This window comes from Aquarana catesbeiana, linkage group LG03, assembly GCF_042186555.1.
Source record: "Aquarana catesbeiana isolate 2022-GZ linkage group LG03, ASM4218655v1, whole genome shotgun sequence".
Taxonomy (NCBI): Eukaryota; Metazoa; Chordata; class Amphibia; order Anura; family Ranidae; genus Aquarana; species Aquarana catesbeiana.
Window position 1 is genome coordinate 543,226,849 of NC_133326.1, and position 25,843 is coordinate 543,252,691.

The following is a 25,843-nucleotide window of genomic DNA, read 5'->3' on the forward strand; positions in this document are numbered from 1 at the left end:
GCCCATACACAGCAGCGCCGCTACAGCAAGGCAGCAACCGTGGGCTGCGTGTGTGGGGGGGGGGCGGGAGCCAGGAATCAGGTGGGGGGACTTTCTCTCATGCGGGGGGCAGCTTTTTTTTGTCGGCCTAGGCCAAAACACAGCCCTGGCCCCAAGTGTCTAGCTATTACAATTTGGCCCTTGTCAAAGTTGCTCAAAACCTTATGCTTGCCCATTTTATTTTTCTATCAACTTCAGGAACAAAATTTTTTTTTTTCTTCATTTTTACTTGCTGCCTATTATATCCTACCCACTTTCAGGTGCCATTGTCGCAAGATAATCAGTGTTCTTCACTTTACTTGTCAGTGGTCTTAATGTTTTGGTTGATCGGTGTAGATACGTTTTTAAACTGCAAGGCTGAATACAGCAAAAAATCTCAAATGGACTGTACCTACCAAATGTCAACAGATTCTAGAGGACTTTGCCGAATAGATATAGAGTTACATAGGTTACAAAAATACAAGTCTATCAAGTTCAACCAACAGAAAAAATAGAAAACCCCCATGTACAGAACGCTATACCCACAGCTGATCCAGAAGACAAAAAACGTAAAAGTTCCTCTAGGTAAAGGAAAAATCCTTTTGCCTACTGTAGATGTTCCTTCTTTAAATGGTGTTGGGGGGTGCCCCTAAGAAGCTCATTATCTCCATCCTATCTGCTAAGCATCTTATTTTCATAAAACATCACAAACTTCCTCATTTTGAAGCTTCGGTTGAACACAGTAAGTGCCGTTATGCAAAGGCCTTCCGCAAAAGCAGCTTCCAGTAATTAGCTCTACATGTGAACAACATTCTCGGGCTACCACAGAAGATCAGTGTTAATGCATCTCGCTCCTCCGATAGGGTCAAGTCCTAATCAGGAGCTCTAAACTTGGCCATCCCCAAACTACATCATCTAAAAAAAATATTAATATTGTTTTTAATGCTGCTGGACTTCAACTTTGTTTCACCTGTAAATTCTCACCTAACTTTCCTCTAGTTTTGACATCTAAAATTGCATCTAAAGTAAACTCGATCAAAAAATCTCTCCCATAAGCTTTAACATGCTAATGGTAATTTTTTAAAATATTTTTCAATGTATTTACTTTTCATTAAAATAATAGCTGGTGATCCTTCCAAGAAGGCCCTGCCTTGTACTTGTACTTCCTGTAATAGGATAACAATATTCTGTCCCTGTCTCCCAGTTATGTTCCTGTGTTGTCACATTCACCCCAATGGAGATTACAACTGACCATGCCAATACACATTGCTCAGGCATGGCCCACGATGTCACTAGCAGGAAGCTGGTCTTGAGAAATTATTATATGTAGCCAATGCTAGGGCTTGGGTGCGTGCAGATAGAAGAAGCAAGAGATCAGCCACACAGGATTTTGAGGGGAAAAAAAAATGACAACAGTTAAATGTCATCTCTGGGTTTTTCAAAATGGCAAAAAGATTGGTGAAATGCAGTATAAAAAAAAAATCCACCACCCTATGGTCATTGAACAAAGAAAGTGTGTGTGTGTGTATATGTGTGTATGTATGTGTGTGTGTGTGTATATATATGTGTGTATATATATATATATATATATATATATATATATATATATATATATATATATATATATATATATATATATATATATATATATATATATATATATATATATATATATATATATATATATATATTTCTACTATACTGTCAAAAGTATTGGGACGACTGCCTTTACATGCTCATGAACTTTAATGGCATCCCAGCCTTAGTCCGTAGGGTTCAATAAGCAGTTGGTCCACCCTTTGCGGCTATAACAGCCTATAACAACTCTTCTGGGAAAGCTGTCCACGAGGTTTAGGAGTGTGTCTATGGGAATGTTTGATCATTCTTCCAAAAGCTCTTTTTGTGAGGTTGGGCACTGATGCGGACGAGAAGGCCTGGCTCGCAGTCTCAGCACTAATTCTATCCCCAAGGTGTACTGTCCGGTTGAGGTCAGGACTCTGTGTAGGCCAGTCAAGTTCCTTCACCCCAAACTTGTTCATCCATGTCTTTATGGACCTTGCTTTGTGCACTGGTCCAAATCATTGGTGGAGTCGGGGATTATGGTGTGGCGTTGTTTTTCAGGGGTTGGGCTTGGCCCCTTATTTCCCTTAGGCATCAGCATACCAAGACCTTTTTGACAATTTCATGCTCCCAACTTTGTGGGAACCCTTTTGGGGATGGCCCCTTCCTGTTCCAACATGACTGCACACCAGTGCACAAAGCAAGGTCCATAAAGACATGGATGAGCGAGTTTGGGGTGGAGAAACTTGACTGGCCTGCACAAAGTCCTGACCTCAACCCAATAGAACACCTTTGGGATGAATTAGAGGGGAGGCTGCGAGTCAGGCCTTCTTGTCCACATCAATGCTTGACCTCACAAATGCACTTCTGGAAGAATGGTCAAACATTCCCATAGGTACACTACGGACTAGGACTGGGATCGCATTAAATTCATGTGCATGTAAAGGCAGGCATCCCAATATCTTTGGTAATATAGTGTGGATAGATATCCTGTTTTATATTTGTGCATGTTAAAATAGATGATGATAGCATCTCTGGTTTTTAGGAGCATTGTGGGTGTTTGTCATTAAAGCCTGCATGTTTTCGATCTGAGATAACACTGGCTAGGCAACATCCATGAGTGTTGTGTGTTGTTTGTTTTTTGTTTTTTTTTTTTTTTTTTCTCAATGCACCTGTTAATGGTGACTCTTCAGCAAACTATTAAGCAGTTATTCTGACATTCGTGGCCCATATTAAAAATGGCTAATCACATTGATCTATAGTTTTTATGGAGAAGAAAAACAGAACTTTCCTGCTTTGCAGTACCCCTATGTATTCCCTTATACTTGTATACTTCCTTTTATACAATAATGGTATATCTGCCACACACATGGCTGTGTCTTTATAATCAATCTAATATTTCATAAATAATATAATATGACAGGTTTTAATTTCTTTTTCTCTCTCTCTCTCTCTCTCAACAGTGATACTTCAGACCTCATCACCTGTGTCGCTGACTTGCAGTACAACAACCAGAAGCTGCAGGAGGAGAAGGCCAAGCTGAAGAGCGCCCTAGAGGCGCAGGAGGAGACCAATCACCGACTGCTGGAGGAGAACGAAGAGCTGCGCAGCCAGTGGAAGAGGTAACGCCCTCTGTGCTCTATGCACATACACATGCATCCCCTGACTGTACAGAGATTTAACATATTATCTAATTCCGTTGGGGATTAGTAGCCAACATGTCTGCTGTGTGTGCAGGAACAGATCTTTATTTAAATTTGTCAACACTGTCAAATTCCTGAATCCTTGAAGCCTCAATAAGCTTCTGTTACTACGTTCCTCCATTGGCAGACCAGTTGTCACCCCACATCTCTATCAGTATGTGGTTCTCAAAACCTTAGCATAAGCTTCTATACAATAGCACTTGAATTATAAAGGGCTCTATCCCCTAAAACCCCAATAAGACTTTGTGTATGTATGTGTGTGTGTGTGTGTGTGTGTGTGTGTGTGTGTGTGTGTGTGTGTGTATATATTTGTTATATTTTTAATACTGTTGATATCTGTGGTTGGTGAAGGTCTGAGGGACTAGATCCTAATAGGTTAGAACTCACTGAAGGGTAGTAAAGCACTGTACACATGGGCTGAATGTCGGGAGACATCGGCCAATTCAATAAAAACCGACCGACATTTGGCCCGTGTGTATGTCGGTCTATCAGACAAGCATGCGGAAAACCAGCAGCCAGCTGATTCCCAATCAATGCTCTCAGCCAATGGCAGAGAGTGCTGATTGGAGTATTATAGCTGTCCCCTGTCTTCCCCCTGAGAAATCAAGGAAAGCTGGAAGCCGCACACCGGTCTGATGACGAAAGCTTTATTTGATAAAAAGCTGGATCATAACGGAACACAAAACACTGCAGCAGGAGTGTAAAGAAAGCAGCTCACGCATTTCACACTCACAAGTGCTTAATCATAGTTCATGAGCTATGAGTAAGCACTCGTGAGTGCGAAACACATCAGCTGCTTTCTGTACACTCCTGCTGTAGTGTTTTGTGTTTTGTTATGATCCAGCTTTTTATCAAATAAAGCTTTCGTCATCAGACTGGTGTCTGGCTTCCAGCTTTCCTTGATTTCTGTGCTTCATCCTGCATCAGCCAGCACCTGGGACTCTTCCCTTTTTGAAGGATAAAATTTCATTCCACTGGTTTGTGCCTACCTGAGCGGTGGGACCCTTTTCTGCCTGGCTTCCCCCTGTCGGAACACAACGGCTTTTTTTGTTGCTGTGAATCCCTTAGGGCAGCTATCAAACAAAAGGAAGCCTATGGGAGGTGCTCCAGATACAATGCACTAGATATGGAATAGAGAGAGCACCAGAAAAAAGGTGTACTAGCTGAAAACAGGATGAATGTTGACATGAATATCTTGTGTAGCAAAGAATACTCCAGTACCTGGTTTTCAACCCTTTTCATCCAGAATCTCAGAGCCCTGATGAAGGGAGCTTAAAAGCCCTGGAATGCGGGGGGCGTGGCTAGCCAGCGGAGATGATGGTCGCCTGCTAGCTCAGCTCTGCAGAATCCTGGGCCTCGGAGGGGATTAACAGCGACATTGAACCTCGTTTCAAAGCCCCACACACCGGACCTACAGCGGACTAACTCCCTGATGCCATCCCGCAAGAGGAAAGAACCCACGAGACCAGGGAAGATGACGGACTTTCTCATACAGCCGCGCCATCCTCCTATCCAAGATGGCGCCGGCAGATATGCTGGTGAGGAGCACGGCCCCGACACAGAACGGACTGGTCAAAGGCAAGGTTCCAGCCGTAACTACGGCCACAAACAGGGAAAAGGTCAGTACCCAACACCTCCCTCTGCCTCGTCTAGCCCCGCTAAAAGTAAGCTAAAAATGACATCAGCCTCTGCAGAAATAGCAGACATCAGTGGAATTAACTCTTCCCTGGATGACACCAGGGAACTACAGGAATCCATTGCAGACTTCCCTACACTAAATCAGCCTGTCATGGACACAACGCTGAAAGATATGCTAGTATCGCTGCGTTCTTCATTTACATGCTGACATGCTAGCATTCACACAGCAATTTTAAATCGGAAGTGGTGGCAGTAGACTCCAGAGTGTCTCACATTGAATCTAAAATGGGTGAATTTGTATCCACCTTTAATGATTTGATGGACGCTCACAATGACAGGGAGGATGAACTTATCGCCATTAAAACAAAAGTGGCCGATTTAGAAGATAGATCTAGATGCAACAACATCAAAATTCTGGGGATCCCTGAATCGGTCAAACCCCCCGATCTGAAAGAGCACTTCATAAACCTCATGAAAGCCGCACTTCCAGAAGCGCCCCTAGAGGATTTAATCATTGATCGAATACACCGCCTTCCAAGACCCAGAAATATCCCAGAACACCTCCCCAGAGACACTATAGTCCGAATTCACTTCTACCATGTTAAAGATCAGTTTATGATGGCAGTCAGAAGATGCGACAGCCTTCCTCAAGAACTGCAGGACCTATCCTTTGCAGACCTCTCAGCTTTTACCATGCAACAGCGCAGACAACTAGCAACTATAACTAAGCCGTTAAACAATCGTCACATTCAGTACAGATGGCTATACCCGGCCAAGTTACTGATCACCAGAGAGGGCTGATCACATGTGGTTACAAGCATCAAGGATGGCATTCGTCTTCTGAGAGATTGGCAAATACTCAACCCACACGACAACGGGAATAACCCGCCACACTCTCCTCCATCTACCCGCGCCAGCTCTGACACGGAAACAGGCTGAACCTTCCTAATACAATCACGACATTGATCCCTGAATGGCCCAGGAGTATGCCACTTAGCTGTTTGTTGCTTTACCCCCCGAGTTTTAGCGGACCTGCATCCGCACACATTCCTTATAGGATCGTTTCCTTTTTAACTTGTTGTTACCCTACCTATCCCACTACCCTTTTATAATTTCAGCTACAGGAATAGGACGTAATCACCAATTGGACTTGCTCAGGTACCTGGAAACACTTATTTTCACATACCAACGGAATACTCACAAGGTGGTTATACGTGGCTTATTACAATTAAGCGCCAGGGCTAATAGGCAGAGGACGGAGAGGCTCAACGACCTGCTAAATAAAATTAAAGTTCTAGAACTCTCTAACAAACAAAACTCTACTCAAAAGACAAGAGACCTACTATTCTATGCAAGACAAGACCTTAGAACACTTCTGGTTTCCCAGCAGGAACGCCGCCTTCATATTTTGAAAGCAAATAACTACCGATGTAGCAACAATGCGGGGAAACTGCTGGCGAACCGGTTGAAAGAAAGAATGACAAAGCAACGAATCCCTCATAGTGAACCCCAAATTCAAAAAAACAAGTATCAAACCCAAAGGACATAGCTGACTCTTTTTGTGACTACCACTAAGCCTTATATAATCTCAAAGACGACCCCGATACGTTTCAACTTTCTGATCACATGATTTCAGAATTTTTGGAAGCAATCAATCTTCTAAAAGTTTCCCAATCAAACCTTTCCAAATTTAACTCACCCTTTACCACTCAAGAAATTGAAAAACCATTAGACAAATGCCCCATAACAAATCTCCAGGTCCTGATGGTTATTCATCCGAATACTATCAACTGTTCCTCCTTGAATTATCTCCTTACTTAAAGCAGGTCTTTGATGCCGCAATGTCTAATGCCGAATTCCCAAAAGAGATGTTGACAGCAACTATTATAACGCTGGGGATTATAGCGGTGCTAGAGCAAAGAATATAAACATGAGATAGAAATATAAAAAGTACAAATAACACTTTAACAAAATTCAATATATAAGGAAAACAGTAAAATCATTGACAGCAAAAAGCATATATATATCCTAATATGACCCAAGTGCAGTAGGGTGGGCCAGGTGGAAGCGGCCTTCAAGGCAAGAGCTCAGTTTCCTACATGTTTCGCCAAAACATTGGCTTCCTCAGGGAATGAGAGCTTATGCGGTATATAAGAATCTATGCATGGAAATACAAAGACATCATGTAAACAAACAAACCAAAAGCAATGAACAATTATAAACATTGCTGTATATTGAAATATAAGGCTGGACAATCTCACACGGGGAGGTGGCCCTAAAGTAGCCCCATGGTCCCGAACATACCTGAACACCAGACACCCAGGGGAAGCCCGGCAGGGGACCCCCAGCCGAGGGAGGAACAGACTGCACCGAATTTATGCTTGCAGGGGGCACATAAAAGACCTGGCGATTGAATATATTGGAAATTAGGAATGATAGTAGCTGAATAGGCGTGAAATATATATAAAACATTGGGTTCTAGAAACATAAATAGGGTAATGCACTGTGCATAGGTTAGATAGGGCATAAAAGCCTCAAGAGAACTCGCTCTTTAAAAACAAGTTGATTGGTGAAGGGGAAACGCCTGAGGATGGATTAAAAAAACAAGCATGGACAACTGGTAAAGATGTTGGATGATGGTCTGAAAAAATACATAGAAAAAATTAAGCCAGTTAGCCTAAAAGGGATAGTTTGGCAACAGTCATATCAAGGGATTGGAAAAAATGACCAAAAACTGCTTAACTAATTGGTGGCAGTCACATGCCTTGCAAATAACCTATCAGTGTTTACATAGCTTGCATAGAAGTAAGAGACTAGGCAATGGCAAAGAGTTGATATGTCCTGGGAGAGGATGAATAAGGGATGAATTAGAGGTGACAAAACAAATTGTTTAAAGATAGCTGAGGGGTGAGTAGCCATTAGTAATTACCTTGTCAGCTTGTGCAGAGCATGTACAGGCGTTTTCCTTGTCCGGCTGATGGAATGAACAGGCCGGCTTTTTATACCCCCCCCCCCCCCACCACCACACCTGATCCAATGCTGATCAGGTGTGCGGACGCTAGAGATAGGCATCCGCACACCTGATCCAATGCCGATCAGGTGTGTGGACGCTAGAGATAGGCGTCCGCGCATGCGCACTGGGCAGCACCACGGAGCCTACAAGGTCCGTCATGCACCGCGCGCGCATGCTCTAACTACACGGCCCCTGGGTGGCCAATGGGAGAGTGGGAACGCCCGTGAAGCCAAAGATCCAACATCGCTGTCCAAACCCGATTAGCAGATGGAGTAAGGGAGGCTGGGCAGTGCGAGCGATGCGTAGACACCTAGGGCAGACATGAATGTTCTGCCCTGGGCATCCATACAAGCAACAGCAGTGCAAGCTCCGCCCATCCCGGCAAGAGGCCAAGGCCAAGCCCTCCCGAGGAACGAAAGGGGAACAGGAAATGCAGGAATTCAGGGGATGGGACCCCCCAGTAGTGAGATAGGACGTGGGGGGAGGCGCCGGGAGAGGGGAGTGACCCCAAAAAGCCCAACGATCCCATGGATCTCTGGGGACGAAGGGAAGCTCTTGCCTTGAAGGCCGCTTCCACCTTGCCCACCCTACTGCACTTGGGTCATATTACGATATATATGCTTTTTGCTGTCAATGATTTTACTGTTTTCCTTATATATTGAATTTTGTTAAAGTGTTATTTGTACTTTTTATATTTCTATCTCATGTTTATATTCTTTGCTCTAGCACCGCTATAATCCCCTGTCCTCTTATTCACTTGTTACTAAATTACTTTGGGATGAGGTGCCGCATCTGATGCAACCTATCTAGCCATACCTCCATTTCTCCAACTATTATAACGCTGCCAAAACCGGGTAAAGATTTTTCAGTTCCACAAAATTTCAGACCCATATCTTTATTGAATGTTGATGTTAAACTGTATGCAAAGATCCTAGCTAATAGAATGTCATCATTGTTACCGGAATTAATTAACCAAGATCAAGTAGGTTTTGTATCAGGTAGGCAAACAAGTGACGCTACGAGGAGAATGATAAATATACTTCATCTCGCAGAAAAATCCCAAAGACCTTCTCTGCTCCTTAGAGAAGGCCTTTGATAGAGTCCATTGGAGATATTTAATCCAAGTGCTGGAAAAGTTCGGATTAATAGGCCCAATCCAACAGGCCATATTGGCCCTATATTCCTCCCCGTCCGCATATGTATTTACTGAAGGCTAGTTCTCAAGAAACTTCCAAATAACAAATGGGACCAGACAGGGGTGCCCCCTATCACCCTTAATTTTTGCGTTAGTTATGGAACCATACAAGATGCTACTTCTTCCAAAACTAATGTACCTTTTCAGAGCCCTCCCAATCCCTATTTCACCACCCTTCCTCAAATCCATGCAAAAACAAATGACAAATTTCATATGGGCAGGCAAAAAAGCTAGATTTCCATCTCAAATGCAAAGGAAACACAAAGAAGTAGGTGGTTTAGGAGTACCTATTTTGGAAGACTATTATGCAGCTGCGATCCTGGATCAACTGAGAAATTGGTTCGACCAAAAGAAAACTAAACACTGGTGCCAACTAGAACAAACATGGATACATCCTAGATCTCTACAATCACTCATACTAGCACACAACATACAACAAATTAAAACACAAATAGACCACCCCACCATACAAGCCTCATTTCAGGCATTTGAAAACAACATCTAGTCCAAAAGCAAACCACATTAGAAGTAATTCAATGGTTGATCCCAAACCTTTCCTTAATGCAATGGCAAAATAGGAATGTTTCTTTCTTGGGGGACATCGTGTTGAAGGGCAAGGTGATGTCTTTCAAAGAAATACAAAAGAGGTTTAAACTACACCCCTCAGAATTCCTGACCTACCTTCAGATAGCTTCATGGTATAAGAAATGGAACACTTCTAATTCCCCCATCCCGACTCAAGCATGGAAGCACCTTAATTCATCTAACCCTAAAGCGAAAGGTATCTCGCAGATGTATGAACTACTCAATGACAAAAAATCCTTTGTTGAATTCAAACCTATGCACAAATGGGAATCAGACATAGGCCAGAAGTTCACAGCCAAACAATGGATTTCGGCTATACAATGTAATCGTCGGTTCTCGAGGTGCTCTAGCTATGAGGAACTGGCAGCTAAATTGTTAGCAAGATGGCATTACTCTCCATACATAGTTGCCAAATTCTCTAATGACAATTCCAACCTCTGCTGGAGAGGTTGTGGCCAGGTGGGAACATTGGTTCACATGTTATGGTCCTGCCCTCATATTCGCAGCTTTTGGTCAGAAGTGTTCAAATTTATTGCGAAAATTACAGGAGTTTTCATTAAACCCTCGGTGGAAAAAGCCATTCTAAGCATTAAAATGTCAGAATACCCAATATCCGTTAGATCCATAGCAATGCACATACTGTTTGCTGCCAGATCCTTGTTAGTGGGTAAATGGAAAACCGAAGAAATTCCCAGCGTTAGAGAAGTAACCACAAAAATAAATACTGTCTCAGCATATGAAAAGATTATAGCCTTTAAAGACTGTACCGGAGCAAAATATATATCCAACTGGAGATTATGGAACTCACTACATCACAAATGTCTGTAAAAAGTTACCTGTTGCCGATATATGTTTAAGGACTATATTCCACCTTTTCTTTCCCTTCCCGTCACATATAACTGTTTTTCTGGTGATGTGTTTAATTCACCAAAGTTATGTTATTTCCAGGATATGCTTATGTCACTACGAGGACATAAGCCTGAAGCATACAGATCTCCAACTGAATTATCAGTTTAACAAGTCAATATATTCAATATACTGTTGCTCAATAATATGTTAATAACAATACTAGTCTCGGATTCAGCATACTTGCAATACACTTAATATCTTCATTAAGGTAAATCTATTATTGATTCCCTGTGTAATATCAACGTATACTGTATGCTCTATTTTAAATCTCAATAAAAAACATTTGTTAAAAAAAAAAAAAAAAAGCCCTGGAATGCACTGGCAAGATCTTTTATGATGAAAAAAAAATATATTGAAGGTAACTGAGACAACAGGACTCCTTCCTGTACGTATCATCTTATATCTGCAGCACCTTGCAAGAACCTCCAAAAGGGAGCTTTGATTGGTTGGACAGCTAAGAAAGCTAATTTGATGTGTGGTTCCTCAATGAGTAGTTTGCCCTTCCCTTCTAATACAATCAAACTAAGTCTAGTGGAGCCTGGAAGTTTGTGCTAAGAGCTGCTTTATTTTTTGGGGATTGTTGTATCCTGTCTGCGTATCTAGTTGACCCCCAAAGTATGTCGGTGGTCAAAACATTTTAAGTTTTGAAAGTAGTAGTATACAGGATTTAAATAGTGCCAGTTTGCGCAGCACTTTACAACATGAGGACAGACAGTGCAGTTTCAATACAGGAGAAATCCGAGAAACCTGCTCGCTAGAGTTTACAATCTAGGAATGGATAGCTTCTTAGGAACCGTTGTCTGAGTGACACAAAGTTATGGGAATTCCAATTTTTGTTCACTTTGAAAAAGTGAGGTGAAAACATGATGGGTTTTTTTACCATTTGCAACCTGTAATTAAGTAAAAAATATAAAAATTGACGTTGGATACCCTTTAAGTGTATCTGCGTCCTTAGTCTGAGGTGTCTGGGCCATTAAAACATAACTTGGCTTCACGATGAACCTACCGATATGAGAACTTTTACAGAGAATTTGATTTGTGCCCCTGTTATATATTTTTTTTTTTTTTTTATTGTTTAGGAAAGGGACTTTTTGTTGCAGAGTCAGCTGACAGGAATGATAAATGGGGTTTCGTAGCCATTGCTGCAAAACAATAACACTACAGACCTCAGGCATATTGTTCTATACTGTTATGTTTACATATGGAAATTAAATTTTGTTTAACAAAGTTCTGTACACAGATGATGTACACGACTCATTAATCTACAGATATTTTGGGATGACAGAAAATTAAAAAGTTTGCAAAGAGCAAATCTTGGGCTATGATGTGTTTTTTAAAACTTATGTTTGTCCTTGCAATATTTTTTTTTTTTTCACTACTTTTGTTTTGTGATGCCAATTCTATTCAACTGGTAAATAACAAGATCATTCCATATTTAGTTGAGTAGAAGAAATATTTTGCATTGCGCCCGATGGTTATATATCTTGTGTTTTAATTACTAACCTGTACCCTTTTATATAACAGCTGTGGTGTTTGCTGCTCAGTGGCACAGCAGATGCCATAGGTGTTCTTTGCCTTTTGTAATTTCAGTATAAAGCTGAACTCCAGGCACAAAAAATGTATTTGAATAGCCTCAATAACCACAAGGGATATTAATCTACTTTATGTGCACCAAATGGCTTTGCAAACCCAGATGTCACATTGTTAAACTAGCAGTGAACCCATAAATGGGCTCTACACAGCCTGTTTACAGAGCTGAACTGTGGGAGGGGTCCTGTACAGAGGGGGCGGAATCGGATACATGACCAGTCACACTGCACAAGGAGAAAGCAGCAGTGACTAGTCTGTATTACAGGAAGTTCCTGCACAGAACAAAGCACTGGGGTTGTTTCTTACTAGATTACACATGACTCTTGTATGTAACCAATATTTGTTTTGCTCAGTTGTCAGTTGTAAATGTTGACTATTGTATTTGGTGCCAGCGGGCCATTCAGAAATGATTCCTTTTGCGCCCTCACTCACATTGGGCCAATTTGACATGCGGTTTGACATGTCAAATCGTGTGCCAAATCAGAGCCTATTGCCGGCATTAGCACCATCCGAATCAGTGCGCTGCACCAATTCCCAAAGGTAGCTCCTGCACTGCAATATACATCTTTGCGTGAACCCGCTCAGATGTTTCTCAAATCGCCTCCGAAGTCAGACTGAAATGCCAGTTTGAAATCGTGCGAGTTTAGCTGAACTTGCACATTTTCAAACCCGCATTCAGTGTGAACCTAGGCTTAATGTTGATAAATAAGCAGAAGGCTGGCAGTTCATTATTAGGCATAAACCTTACATAAGGGACTTTCTGCCAGCTTCCCCAACCCCCCACCCCCCCATGTCTGTCTGGTACCGCTTCCTCAAACTGGAAAGGCTGTTACTATACCTAACATACACCTGTCAGGACAGTAAAATGTGAAAAGGAAAAGTGCCATTGCTCACTTTGACCTCCTCTGCAGCTGTAAAACTAGAAATACCTGACCTTCAGAACTATTATATGCTGGGTTTTTTTTCTCAGAGAAAAGGAGCAGGAACTCAATCATGCCCGCCAAACACGCATAACTGCCAAATGGCATCAAATATCTTTTCCCTCTGCAAACAATCCCTCTCTCCACTGCCCTCATCTTTTCCCCCCTCCTTAAAAGCTCCACCATCTGTCATATATCTTACCTTTGTTGCAATAGTAAGCTGAAGCACCTATCCGGCTGTAGTACCTCCCAGCATACTATACTATACTACAGTCACTTGCAAGGGAGATGATGCAGCAGGAGCTTCAACAACTGGTCACCAGGGAAAAAAATGGAGACCACAGAGGGTGCAGCCTACCACGCGCCCTCTCCTGCCCATGACTGCACTGAACCCTGGGTTCTGTATCTCCCTTGTCCCTGTCTGGCACTCAGTGGGATCTGCGCAAGAGATCTGACCTGTGGGAGCTACTGGGAGATAAGCTATCACTTGTAGAAGCTGGACTTCAGTGTTACCAAGTGATAGTGGTGAGCAGGGAGCAGAAGACCTGAGCCAGAGGTGGTTGAACGGAGTTCCTCCTAGTTCCTGCTGAAAAAAAGCCCTGATTATATGTCAGTGACTTGCAAGAATGAGGGTAGCACACAGGCAATTGTACCCTCTTGTTGGCATCCTGTCAAGACAAACGTACAGAAACTGCCACCACTGACCTTACGTTAGAACAGCCATTTTGTGATGGACCTTGAAAAATGAAGGCAACATCAGATAGAAAGGTATCTATCGCAGCTTAAGGAACTCCTAGCAAACTCTGAAGGAACACTTGGGTTTCTCCAGAGGTTGCTAGGAGTTCCTCGAGCTGTAATGAATCACATTCTGTTACCTTCATATTTCAAGGTCCTTCACCACTGGGAAGAGCCATTAGCATGACACCAATGAACTTTTTATCTGACTGTAAGGCTCCATTCCCACTAGTGAAACTCCAAAGTTGTGTGACTTTAATGCCAATTTGATGCCAGTTTACATTCTCTGGCACTCAAAGTTGCATCAAAGCAGTACAGAAACCTTTTCTAAGTTGCTGCAACTAAGTCACAGAGGTTGGAACAGGTGCTATTGAAATCAATGGGCTGTGACTTGTCATGTGAGTTTGTGTCCAAAGTTGCATGACAAGTTGCACTAGTGGGAACGGAGCCTAAGGGTGGCATTCTAACCACCGCTGTAAAGAAGGCATTCTTCCTACTGGCCACCAATGTAAGGGGCATTTTCTTAAAGTGGAGTTCCACCCAAAAATGGAACTTCCGCTTTAAGTAATGATTACCCCCTAACATGCCACATTTGGCATGTCATTTTTTTATTTGGGGGGGGGGGGGGGGCAGATACACTCTTTTTAGAGGCGCCCACAGTAAGCATGCCGGCGCCGTGGAGAAGAGGGGGGGCTTGGTATGCCTGCATCGCTGGACTGTGGGACCCCCGATCGACTAAGCTTAGCAGGGGTTCCCTTTGACCTGAAAATTATTTCAAGGGTTCCTCTGATGTAATAAGATGAAGAGAGTGACTGCTTCAGAAGCTCCTCATGTTATCCTTCATAATTTAAGGAGGCTGCATTCAAACTGTTGCTTTGTGGTAGTGTGCATCACTAGGCGATTCATTTTGACAGTAAGTTGTGACCCCAGGCTCTCTTGTTTTGCTTCTTGTAGCGCCCAGCAGTCCATTAGCAAAGCTCGAGCTTTGAAGGGGGAGCTGGAGGAGATGAAATCAAACATGAATCTTCTGGAGGAGGCCAGAGCCAAACTGGTAGCCCAGAACAAGCAGATGGTGAGTGACAGTCCTTATAAAGAGGTGCCACAGGGTACTGCATAGCTCCCAACTGTCCCTAATTTGGAACACGGTCCCTCTTTCCTCCTCATTTGTCCCTCATTTCAGTGAGATCTATATAGCTGTATATAAAATGCACTGTTTATTTAAAATGTTTCCCAGTGCCAAACCTTTCATCCAATTTCTAAATCACTGCGTTTGTAAGTTTCAAAAGTCAATATAAAGGAATAGTAGTGGTTAAAAAAAAAAAATTTAAAAAAGCACTTGTGGGGTTAACTAATCTTCTTCTTTTTTTTTTTTTTTTTTAATTCTTCTTTAAGGGGGTGTGGCAGGAGGTGTGTCCTATGCCTACATACCTTTTGCTAATAGGTGTCCCTCATTCCCATCTCAAAAAGTTGGGAGGTATGGTACTGGGAGAGAGGAGGCTATGGGAAGAGTGCCCATTGCAACACAGTTGGACTGGGATGGGATGGAGTCTCAAACCAAATGCTGATTGAATATGTTTTTATACGTTACCTTTAGGGATGAGCTTCGAGTTCGAGTGGAACCCATGTTCGACTCGAACATCGCATGTTCGACCGTTCATCGAATTTCAAACGTTATTGGCCGTTCATGCCAAATTCGAGTGGTGCATCATGGCCCATAATTCACTGTGGCATCGCAGTGCATTGCTGGCTGATGATTGGCCAAGCATGCACTATGACCTGCATGCTTGGCCAATCACAGCGCCGTCTATACAGAGAGCCGTTATTGGCCAAAGCCAGGGTGGCTTTGGCCAATTATGGCTCAGGGGGTTTAGTACACGCCCCACACTATATAAGGCCGCCTGCATGGCGGCCTTGTGTAGTGTGTTGCGGCGGAGAGATGAACAGAGAGACAGTGTCATTTGATTTAAGAGTAGGCAGGCGAGACAGTTAGCTGCGCTTAGTGTATTGTGTGTATGTTTATGTTCTATAAATATGCGCATCCTAGGTGGTGTGTGTATATATTATACTGTATTCAGTTTAGCTAGATCCGTTCCTGTTATTCTCTTCCTACTGACAGGCAGGTGTTTTTACAGTATTTACAGCTACCTGAAGAAAATTGGTGGTGTTCTTCTGATCCTATTAGTACCGCAGGCAGCTGCAGTATTTACAGTTCGTGTAGTGCGTCCTCTGCACTGTGTGTACCTAAAGCTACCTGAAGACAATTGCTGCTGTTCTGATCCTAGTAATACCACAGGCAGGCAGCTACAGTATTTACAGTTAGTGTACTGTGTCCTCTGCACAGTGTGCAGTGTTCTCTCTGAAACCTGCACTGAGAGGAATGAAGGTGTAGAATTAGGTATGTCACAGCCAAGTACTTGCGGGCAATCTGGTACACCAACGTCAGATTGTACCAGGTTCAGAGGTGGTTGACGCCACGCCAGCTTAAGCCAGGTATGGTGGTTTGCGACAATGGCACCAACCTCCTCTCCGCACTCCGACAGGGACAACTGACCCATGTGCCCTGTTTGGCTCACGTCCTTAACTTGGTGGTGCAGCGGTTCTTGGGCAGGTACCCGGGCTTACAGGATGTCCTGAGGCAGGCCAGGAATGTCTGTGTGCATTACCGCTGGTCATATGCCAGTGCTCAGCTGGCTGACCTCCAAAAGGAATTTAACCTGCCCAAGAACCACCTAATCTGTGACATGCTCACCAGGTGGAACTCAACGTTGGCCATGCTGCAGCGGCTGCACACGCAGCAGAGGGCCATCAATGAGTATCTGTGCGACTATGGCACCAGGACAGGGTCAGGGGACCTTGGTTTTTTTTTTTTTTCCCCCACGCCAGTGGGCTATGATCAGGTATGCATGCACTTTCCTGTCACCATTTGAGGAGGCCACGAGGATGGTGAGCAGTGACAGTGCATGCATCGGTGACACTGTCCCTCTTGTCCACCTGTTGGAGCACACGCTGCGTGGAATAATGGACAGGGTACTTGAGGCAGAACAGAGGGAGGAAGAGGAGGACTTCCTTACCTCTCAAGGCCCCCTTTATCCAGACAGTGTTCCTGCATGCCCACCGATCACACAGGAAGAGGAGGAGGAGAAGGAGGAGGATTGTGTCAGCATGGAGGTGGAGCCTGGCACTCAGCATCAGCAGCAGTCTTCAAGGGATCATTTACAGTCCGAAAAAACCCATGGACTTGTACGTGGCTGGGAGGAGGTGGCTGGGGATCATGTCATCCTTAGTGACCCAGAGGACTCTGGACCTAATGCCTCAGAAAACCTAAGCTGCATGGCCTCCCTGATCCTGCAAAGCCTGTGAAAGGATCCTCGTATTCATGGTATCAAGGGGAGGGATGATTACTGGCTGGCAACCCTCTTTGATCCACGTTACAAGGGTAAGGTTGAGGACCTTATCTTGCCGTTGCAGAGGGAGCAGAGGATGAAACTTCTTCGGGAGGCCTTGCAGAAAGGTTTGTGCAACGCATTTCCAGAGCCTGGGAGGTTACAATTTCCTGGTCCTCCTGGACAACGTGTTGCTGAGGCTTCGGTCAGTCACAGAAGGAGCGGTGGAGAAGGTGGCCGTCTGACCGATGCATTCAGACAATTTTTTAGTCCGCAGCCCCAAGGTATGATCGGTTCCAGCAACCAGCGTCTGTTTTACATGGTGCAGGAATACCTAGGGGCAAGATCTGACTTGGACACCTTTCCCACTGAAAATCCTCTGGGTTACTGGGTCTTGAGGATGGATCACTGGCCAGAGCTTGCACAGTATGCAATTGAGCTACTGGCCTGTCCTGCATCCAGTGTTCTTTCGAAACGCACATTCAGTGCTGCTGGAGGCTTTGTCCACCGAATCGGTCGATCAGCTGATCTTCTTAAAAATGAATCAGTCTTGGATCACCAGCTACCAAGCACCTGATGCTGATGTAACCGATTTTGATTTTTTTTTTTTAAAGTGAGATCCCTTCAAGACTGCCTATGCTGATGCTGAGTGACTATCCTGTTATGCTGAGTGACAATCCTATTCCTCCTCAATTTTCATGCTGATCGCTTGTAAGAACATTTTTGGTTCTGGGCACCGCCACCAGTGGCCAATTTTTCTGCCCCTGTTTAACAGGGGCATGTAATTACAATTTTTGATGCAATACTTTGCAGCAGGGCTCATTCCTGCACTCCAACTATAGCATCTGTGAGGGGTTGCAGTGTTGTGGCACCAGTGCCTAAGGCCCAATTTTTCTGCCCCTGTTCAACAGGGACATGTTGTTGTTACAATTCTTGATGTAAAATTTCACATCAGGGCCCATTCCTGCGCCCACCAAGAGTAACTGTGGGGGCTTACAGTGTTGTGGCAACACCACCACCACCAAAGGCCCAATTTTTCTGCCCCTGTTCAACAGGTGCATGTAATTACAATTCTTGATATATTTCACAGCAGGGCCCGTTTTCATCCATATTGCCGGGACCCGACATTACATTAAAGCAGCAAGCAGTTTAAAATGACTTTTATTCCTTTTAAAAATGTCATTTTGTGCAGGGACTGTTCTAAGCACGGGAAACACGCGCCACTTTACAGGCATACTATAGACACCCCACAGGTACGATATTTAACCACTTGACGACCGCCTCACGCCGATGTACGTCGGCAAAGTGGCACGGACAGGCAAAATCACGTACAGGGTACGTGATTTGCCTTCCGCGGGTGGGGGGTCCGATCGGACCCCCCCCCGGTGCCCGAGGCGGTCGTCTTTTGTCCAGCGGCGATCGGTGATGAGGGGGAGACCATCCGTTCGTGGCCCCCCCCTCGCGATCGCCGCCGGCCAATGAGAACACTCCTTTGCTGCTGTATGCTAAACAGCAGCAAAGGAAGTGATGTCATCTCCCCTCGGGTCGGTATTTTCCGTTCCGGCCCGAGGAGAGAAGACATCTATGTGAGTGCACCAACACACACACACAGTAGAACATGCCAGGCACACAAAACACCCCGATCCCCCCCCCGATCGCCCCCCGATCCCCCCCCCCGATCGCCCCCCGATCCCCCCCCAATCACCCCCCCCCCCGTCACAAACTGACACCAGCAGTTTTTTTTTTTTTTTTTTTTTTTTTTTCTGATTACTGCATAGTGTCAGTTTGTGACAGTTACAGTGTTGGGACAGTGAGTATTACCCCCCTTTAGGTCTAGGGTACCCCCCTAACCCCCCCTAATAAAGTTTTAACCCCTTGATCACCCCCTGTCACCAGTGTCACTAAGCGATCATTTTTCTGATCGCTGTATTAGTGTCGCTGGTGACGCTAGTTAGTGAGGTAAAAATTTAGGTTCGCCGTCAGCGTTTTATAGCGTCAGGGACCCCCATATACTACCTAATAAATGTTTTAACCCCTTGATTGCCCCCTAGTTAACCCTTTCACCACTGATCACCGTATAACCGTTACGGATGACGCTGGTTAGTTCGTTTATTTTTTATAGTGTCAGGGCACCCGCCGTTTATTACCGAATAAAGGTTTAGCCCCCTGATCGCCCGGCGGTGATATGCGTCGCCCCAGGCAGCGTCAGATTAGCGCCAGTACCGCTAACACCCACGCATGCAGCATACGCCTCCCTTAGTGGTATAGTATCTGATCGGATCAATATCTGATCCGATCAGATCTATACTAGCGTCCCCAGCAGTTTAGGGTTCCCAAAAACGCAGTGTTAGCGGGATCAGCCCAGATACCTGCTAGCACCTGCGTTTTGTGCCTCCGCCCAGCCCACCCAAGTGCAGTATCGATCGATCACTGTCACTTACAAAACACTAAACACATAACTGCAGCGTTCGCAGAGTCAGGCCTGATCCCTGCGATCGCTAACAGTTTTTTTTGGTAGCATTTTGGTGAACTGGCAAGCACCAGCCCCAGGCGTCAGGTTAGCGCCAGTACCGCTAACACCCACGCACGCAGCATACGCCTCCCTTAGTGGTATAGTATCTGAACGGATCAATATCTGATCCGATCAGATCTATACTAGCGTCCCCAGCAGTTTAGGGTTCCCAAAAACGCAGTGTTAGCGGAATCAGCCCAGATACCTGCTAGCACCTGCGTTTTGCCCCTCCGCCCGGCCCAGCCCAGCCCACCCAAGTGCAGTATCGATCGATCACTGACACTTACAAAACACTAAACGCATAACTGCAGCGTTCGCAGAGTCAGGCCTGATCCCTGCGATCGCTAACAGTTTTTTTTGTAGCGTTTTGGTGAACTGGCAAGCACCAGCCCCAGGCAGCGTCAGATTAGCGCCAGTACCGCTAACACCCACGCACGCACCGTACACCTCCCTTAGTGGTATAGTATCTGATCGCATCAATATCTGATCCGATCAGATCTATACTAGCGTCACCAGCAGTTTAGGGTTCCCAAAAACGCAGTGTTAGCGGGATCAGCCCAGATACCTGCTAGCACCTGCGTTTTGCCCCTCCGCCCAGCCCGGCCCAGCCCACCCAAGTGCAGTATCGATCGATCACTGACACTTACAAAACACTAAACGCATAACTGCAGCGTTCGCAGAGTCAGGCCTGATCCCTGCGATCGCTAACGTTTTTTGGTAGCGTTTTGGTGAACTGGCAAGCGCCAGCGGCCTAGTACACCCCGGTCGTAGTCAAACCAGCACTGCAGTAACACGTGGTGACGTGGCGAGTCCCATAAGTGCAGTTGAAGCTGGTGAGGTGGCAAGCACAAGTAGTGTCCCGCTGCCACCAAAAAGACAAACACAGGCCCATCGTGCCCATAGTGCCCTTCCTGCTGCATTCGCCAATCCTAATTGGGAACCCACCGCTTCTGCAGCGCCCGTACTTCCCCCATTCACATCCCCAACCAAATGCAGTCGGCTGCATGAGAGGCATTTTTATGTCCTCCCGAGTACCCCTACCCAACGAACCCCCAAAAAAGATGTTGTGTCTGCAGTAAGAGCGCGGATATAGGCGTGACACCCGCTATTATTGTCCCTCCTGTCCTGACAATCCTGGTCTTGCATTGGTGAATGTTTTGAACGCTACCATTCACTAGTTGAGTATTAGCGTAGGGTACAGCATTGCACAGACTAGGCACACTTTCACAGGGTCTCCCAAGATGCCATCGCATTTTGAGAGACCCGAACCTGGAACCGGTTACCGTTATAAAAGTTAGTTACAAAAAAAGTGTAAAAAAAAAAAAAAAATATGAAATAAAAAAAAATAGTTGTTGTTTTATTGTTCTCTCTCTCTCTATTCTCTCTCTCTATTGTTCTGCTCTTTTTTACTGTATTCTATTCTGCAATGTTTTATTGTTATTGTTATTGTTATTATGTTTTATCATGTTTGTTTTTCAGGTGTGTAATTATTTACACTTTACTGTGCTTTATTGTTAACCATTGTTAACCATTTTTTTGTCTTCAGGTACGCCATTCACGACTTTGAGTGGTTATACCAGAATGATGCCTGCAGGTTTAGGTATCATCTTGGTATCATTCTTTTCAGCCAGCGGTCGGCTTTCATGTAAAAGCAATCCTAGCGGCTAATTAGCCTCTAGACTGCTTTTACAAGCCGTGGGAGGGAATGCCCCCCCCCCCCCACCGTCTTCCGTGTTTTTCTCTGGCTCTCCTGTCTCAACAGGGAACCTGAGAATGCAGCCGGTGATTCAGCCAGCTGACCATAGAGCTGATCAGAGACCAGAGTGGCTCCAAACATCTCTATGGCCTAAGAAAGCTACGAGTATTTCATGACTTAGATTTCGCCGGATGTAAATAGCGCCATTGGGAAATTGGGGAAGCATTTTATCACACCGATCTTGGTGTGGTCAGATGCTTTGAGGGCAGAGGAGAGATCTAGGGTCTAATAGACCACAATTTTTTCAAAAAAGAGTACCTGTCACTACCCATTGCTATCATAGGGGATATTTACATTCCCCGAGATAACAATAAAAATGATTAAAAAAAAAAATATGAAAGGAACAGTTTAAAAGTAAGATTAAAAAAGCAAAAAAATAATAAAGAAAAAAAAAACAAAAAAAAAAAACACCCCTGTCGCCCCCTGCTCTCGCGCTAAGGCGAACGCAAGCGGCGGTCTGTCATCAAACATAAACAGCAATTGCACCATGCATGTGAGGTATCACAGCGAAGGCCAGATCGAGTGCAGTAATTTTTCCAGTAGACCTCCTCTGTAAATCTAAAGTGGTAACCTGTAAAGGCTTTTGAAGGCTTTTAAACATGTATTTATTTTGTTGCCACTGCACGTTTGTGCGCAATTTTAAAGCATGTCATGTTTGGTATCCATGTACTCGGCCTAAGATCATCTTTTTTATTTCATCAAACATTTGGGCAATATAGCGTGTTTTAGTGCATTAAAATTAAAAAAAGTGTGTTTTTTCCCCAAAAAATGCGTTTGAAAAATCGCTGCGCAATTACTGTGTGAAAAAAAAAAATGAAACACCCACCATTTTAATCTGTAGGGCATTTGCTTTAAAAAAATATATAATGTTTGGGGGTTCAAAGTAATTTTTTTGCAAAAAAAAAAAAACTTTTTCATGTAAACAATAAGTGTCAGAAAGGGCTTTGTCTTCAAGTGGTTAGAAGAGTGGGTGATGTGTGACATAAGCTTCTAAATGTTGTGCATAAAATGCCAGGACAGTTCAAAACCCCCCCAAATGACCCCATTTTGGAAAGTAGACACCCCAAGCTATTTGCTGAGAGGCATGTCGAGTCCATGGAATATTTTATATTGCGACACAAGTTGCGGGAAAGAGACAAATTTTTTTTTTTTTTTTGCACAAAGTTGTCACTAAATGATATATTGCTCAAACATGCCATGGAAATATGTGAAATTACACCCCAAAATACATTCTGTTGCTTCTCCTGAGTACGGGGATACCACATGTGTGAGACTTTTTGGGAGCCTAGCCGCGTACGGGACCCCGAAAACCAAGCACCGCCTTCAGGCTTTCTAAGGGCGTAAATTTTTGATTTCACTCTTCACTGCCTATCAGTTTCGGAGGCCATGGAATGCCCAGGTGGCACAAAACCCCCCCAAATGACCCCATTTTGGAAAGTAGACACCCCAAGCTATTTGCTGAGAGGTATAGTGAGTATTTTGCAGACCTCACTTTTTGTCACAAAGTTTTGAAAATTGAAAAAAGAAAAAAAAAAATGTTTTTTCTTGTCTTTCTTCATTTTCAAAAACAAATGAGAGCTGCAAAATACTCACCATGCCTTTCAGCAAATAGCTTGGGGTGTCTGCTTTCCAAAATGGGGTCATTTGGGGGGGGTTTTGTGCCACCTGGGCATTCCATGGCCTCCGAAACTGTGATAGGCAGTAAAGAGTGAAATCAAAAATTTTCACCCTTAGAAATCCTGAAGGCAGTGATTGGTTTTCGGGGTCCAGTACGCGGCTAGGCTCCCAAAAAGTCCCACACATGTGGTATCCCCATACTCAGGAGAAGCAGCTAAATGTATTTTGGGGTGCAATTCCACATATGCCCATGGCCTGTGTGAGCAATATATCATTTAGTGACAACTTTATGAAAAAAAAAAAAAAGTGTCACTTTCCCGCAACTTGTGTCAAAATATAAAATATTCCATGGACTCAATATGCCTCTCAGCAAATAGCTTGGGGTGTCTACTTTCCAAAATGGGGTCATTTTGGGGGGTTTTGTGCCACCTGGGCATTCCATGGCCTCCGAAACTGTGATAGGCAGTGAAGAGTGAAAGCAAAAATTTACACCCTTAGAAATCCTGAAGGCGGTGATTGGTTTTCGGGGCCCCGTACGCGGCTAGGCTCCCAAAAAGTCCCACACATGTGGTATCCCCATACTCAGGAGAAGCAGCTGAATGTATTTTGGGGTGCAATTCCACATAGGCCCATGGCCTGTGTGAGCAATATATCATTTAGTGACGACTTTTTGTAAATATTTTTTTTTTTTTTTTTTTTTTGTCATTTTTCAATCACTTGGGACAAAAAAAATAAATATTCAATGGGTTCAACATGCCTCTCAGCAATTTCCTTGGGGTGTCTACTTTCCAAAATGGGGTCATTTGGGGGGGTTTTGTACTGCCCTGCCATTTTAGCACCTCAAGAAATGACATAGGCAGTCATAAACTAAAAGCTGTGTAAATTCCAGAAAATGTACCCTAGTTTGCGCAAAAGTTATAGCGTCTACAAACCAATAAATATACGCTTATTGACATTTTTTTTACCAAAGACATGTGGCCGAATACATTTTGGCCTAAATGTATGACTAAAATTTAGTTTATTGGATTTTTTTTATAACAAAAAGTAGAAAATATCATTTTTTTTCAAAATTTTCGGTCTTTTTCCATTTATAGCGCAAAAAATAAAAACCGCAGAGGTGATCAAATACCATCAAAAGAAAGCTCTATTTGTGGGAAGAAAAGGACGCAAATTTCGTTTGGGTACAGCATTGCATGACCGCGCAATTAGCAGTTAAAGCGACGCAGTGCCAAATTGGAAAAAGACCTCTGGTCCTTAGGCAGCATAATGGTCCGGGGCTCAAGTGGTTAAAGGAATATTTCACTTTTTTTTTTTTTTTTTTTTTTTGTTTTCACTTTAACCACTTGCCGACCGCCGCACGACTATATACGTCGACAGAGCGGCACGGGCAGGCAAAAGGACGTATATGTACGTCCTTGCCTGCCCGCGGGTGGGGGGTCCGATCGGACCCCCCCCCGGTGCCTGCGGCGGTCGGCAAATCTCCCCCGGCGATCGGAGGTGAGGGGGAGGCCATCCATTCGTGGCCCCCCCCTCGCGATCGCTCTCAGCCAATGGGATCATTTCCCTGCCTCTGTATTGTACACAGAGGCAGAGGAAATGATGTCATCTCTCCTCGGCTCGGTATTTTCCGTTCCGGGCCGAGGAGAGAAGACTGCAATGTAAGTGCACCAACACTACACACACAGTAGAACATGCCAGGCACACTAAACACCCCGATCCCCCCCCCGATCGCCCCCCGATCCCCCCCCAATCACCCCCCCCCCCCTGTCACAAACTGACACCAGCAGGTTTTTTTTTTTTTTTTTTTTTTTCTGATTACTGTATTGGTGTCAGTTTGTGACAGTTACAGTGTCAGGGCAGTGAGTGTTAGGCCCCCTGTAGGTCTAGGGTACCCCCCTAACCCCCCCTAATAAAGTTTTAACCCCTTGATCACCCCCCATCGCCAGTGTCGCTAAGCGATCATTTTTCTGATCGCTGTATTAGTGTCGCTGGTGATGCTAGTTAGGGACGTAAATATTTAGGTTCGCCGTCAGAGTTTTATAGCGACAGGGACCCCCATATACTATCTAATAAATGTTTTAACCCCTTGATTGCCCCCTAGTTAACCCTTTCACCACTGATCACCGTATAACCGTTACGGGTGACGCTGGTTAGTTTGTTTATTTTTTATAGTGTCAGGGAACCCGCCGTTTATTACCGAATAAAGATTTAGCCCCCTGATCGCCCGGCGGTGATATGCGTCGCCCCAGGCAGGGTCAGATTAGCGCCAGTACCGCTAACACCCACGCACGCAGCATACGCCTCCCTTAGTGGTATAGTATCTGATCGCATCAATATCTGATCCGATCAGATCTATACTGGCGTCCCCAGCAGTTTAGGGTTCCCAAAAACACAGTGTTAGCGGGATCAGCCCAGATACCTGCTAGCACCTGCGTTTTGCCCCTCCGCCCAGCTCGGCCCAGCCCACCCAAGTGCAGTATCGATCGATCACTGTCACTTACAAAACACTAAACGCATAACTGCAGCGTTCGCTGAGTCAGGCCTGATCCCTGCGATCGCTAACAGTTTTTTTGGTAGCATTTTGGTGAAATGGCAAGCACCAGCCCCAGGCAGCGTCAGGTTAGTGCCAGTACCGCTAACACCCACGCACCGTACACCTCCCTTAGTGGTATAGTATCTGAACGCATCAATATCTGATCCGATCAGATC

The 25,843-nt window shown here is 44.5% G+C and overlaps 1 protein-coding gene across 1 annotated transcript in view; it reads left to right on the top strand.

Moving 5' to 3' along the window:
* IRAG2 (inositol 1,4,5-triphosphate receptor associated 2) overlaps window positions 1–25,843 on the top strand; it is a 209,408-nt gene that overhangs the window by 9,253 nt on the left and 174,312 nt on the right. The window contains exons 2-3 of the mRNA XM_073623592.1: window positions 3,042–3,200; window positions 14,821–14,938. Of these exons, the coding sequence (XP_073479693.1) occupies window positions 3,042–3,200; window positions 14,821–14,938 (277 nt within the window). The remainder of the gene's footprint in view (window positions 1–3,041; window positions 3,201–14,820; window positions 14,939–25,843) is intronic.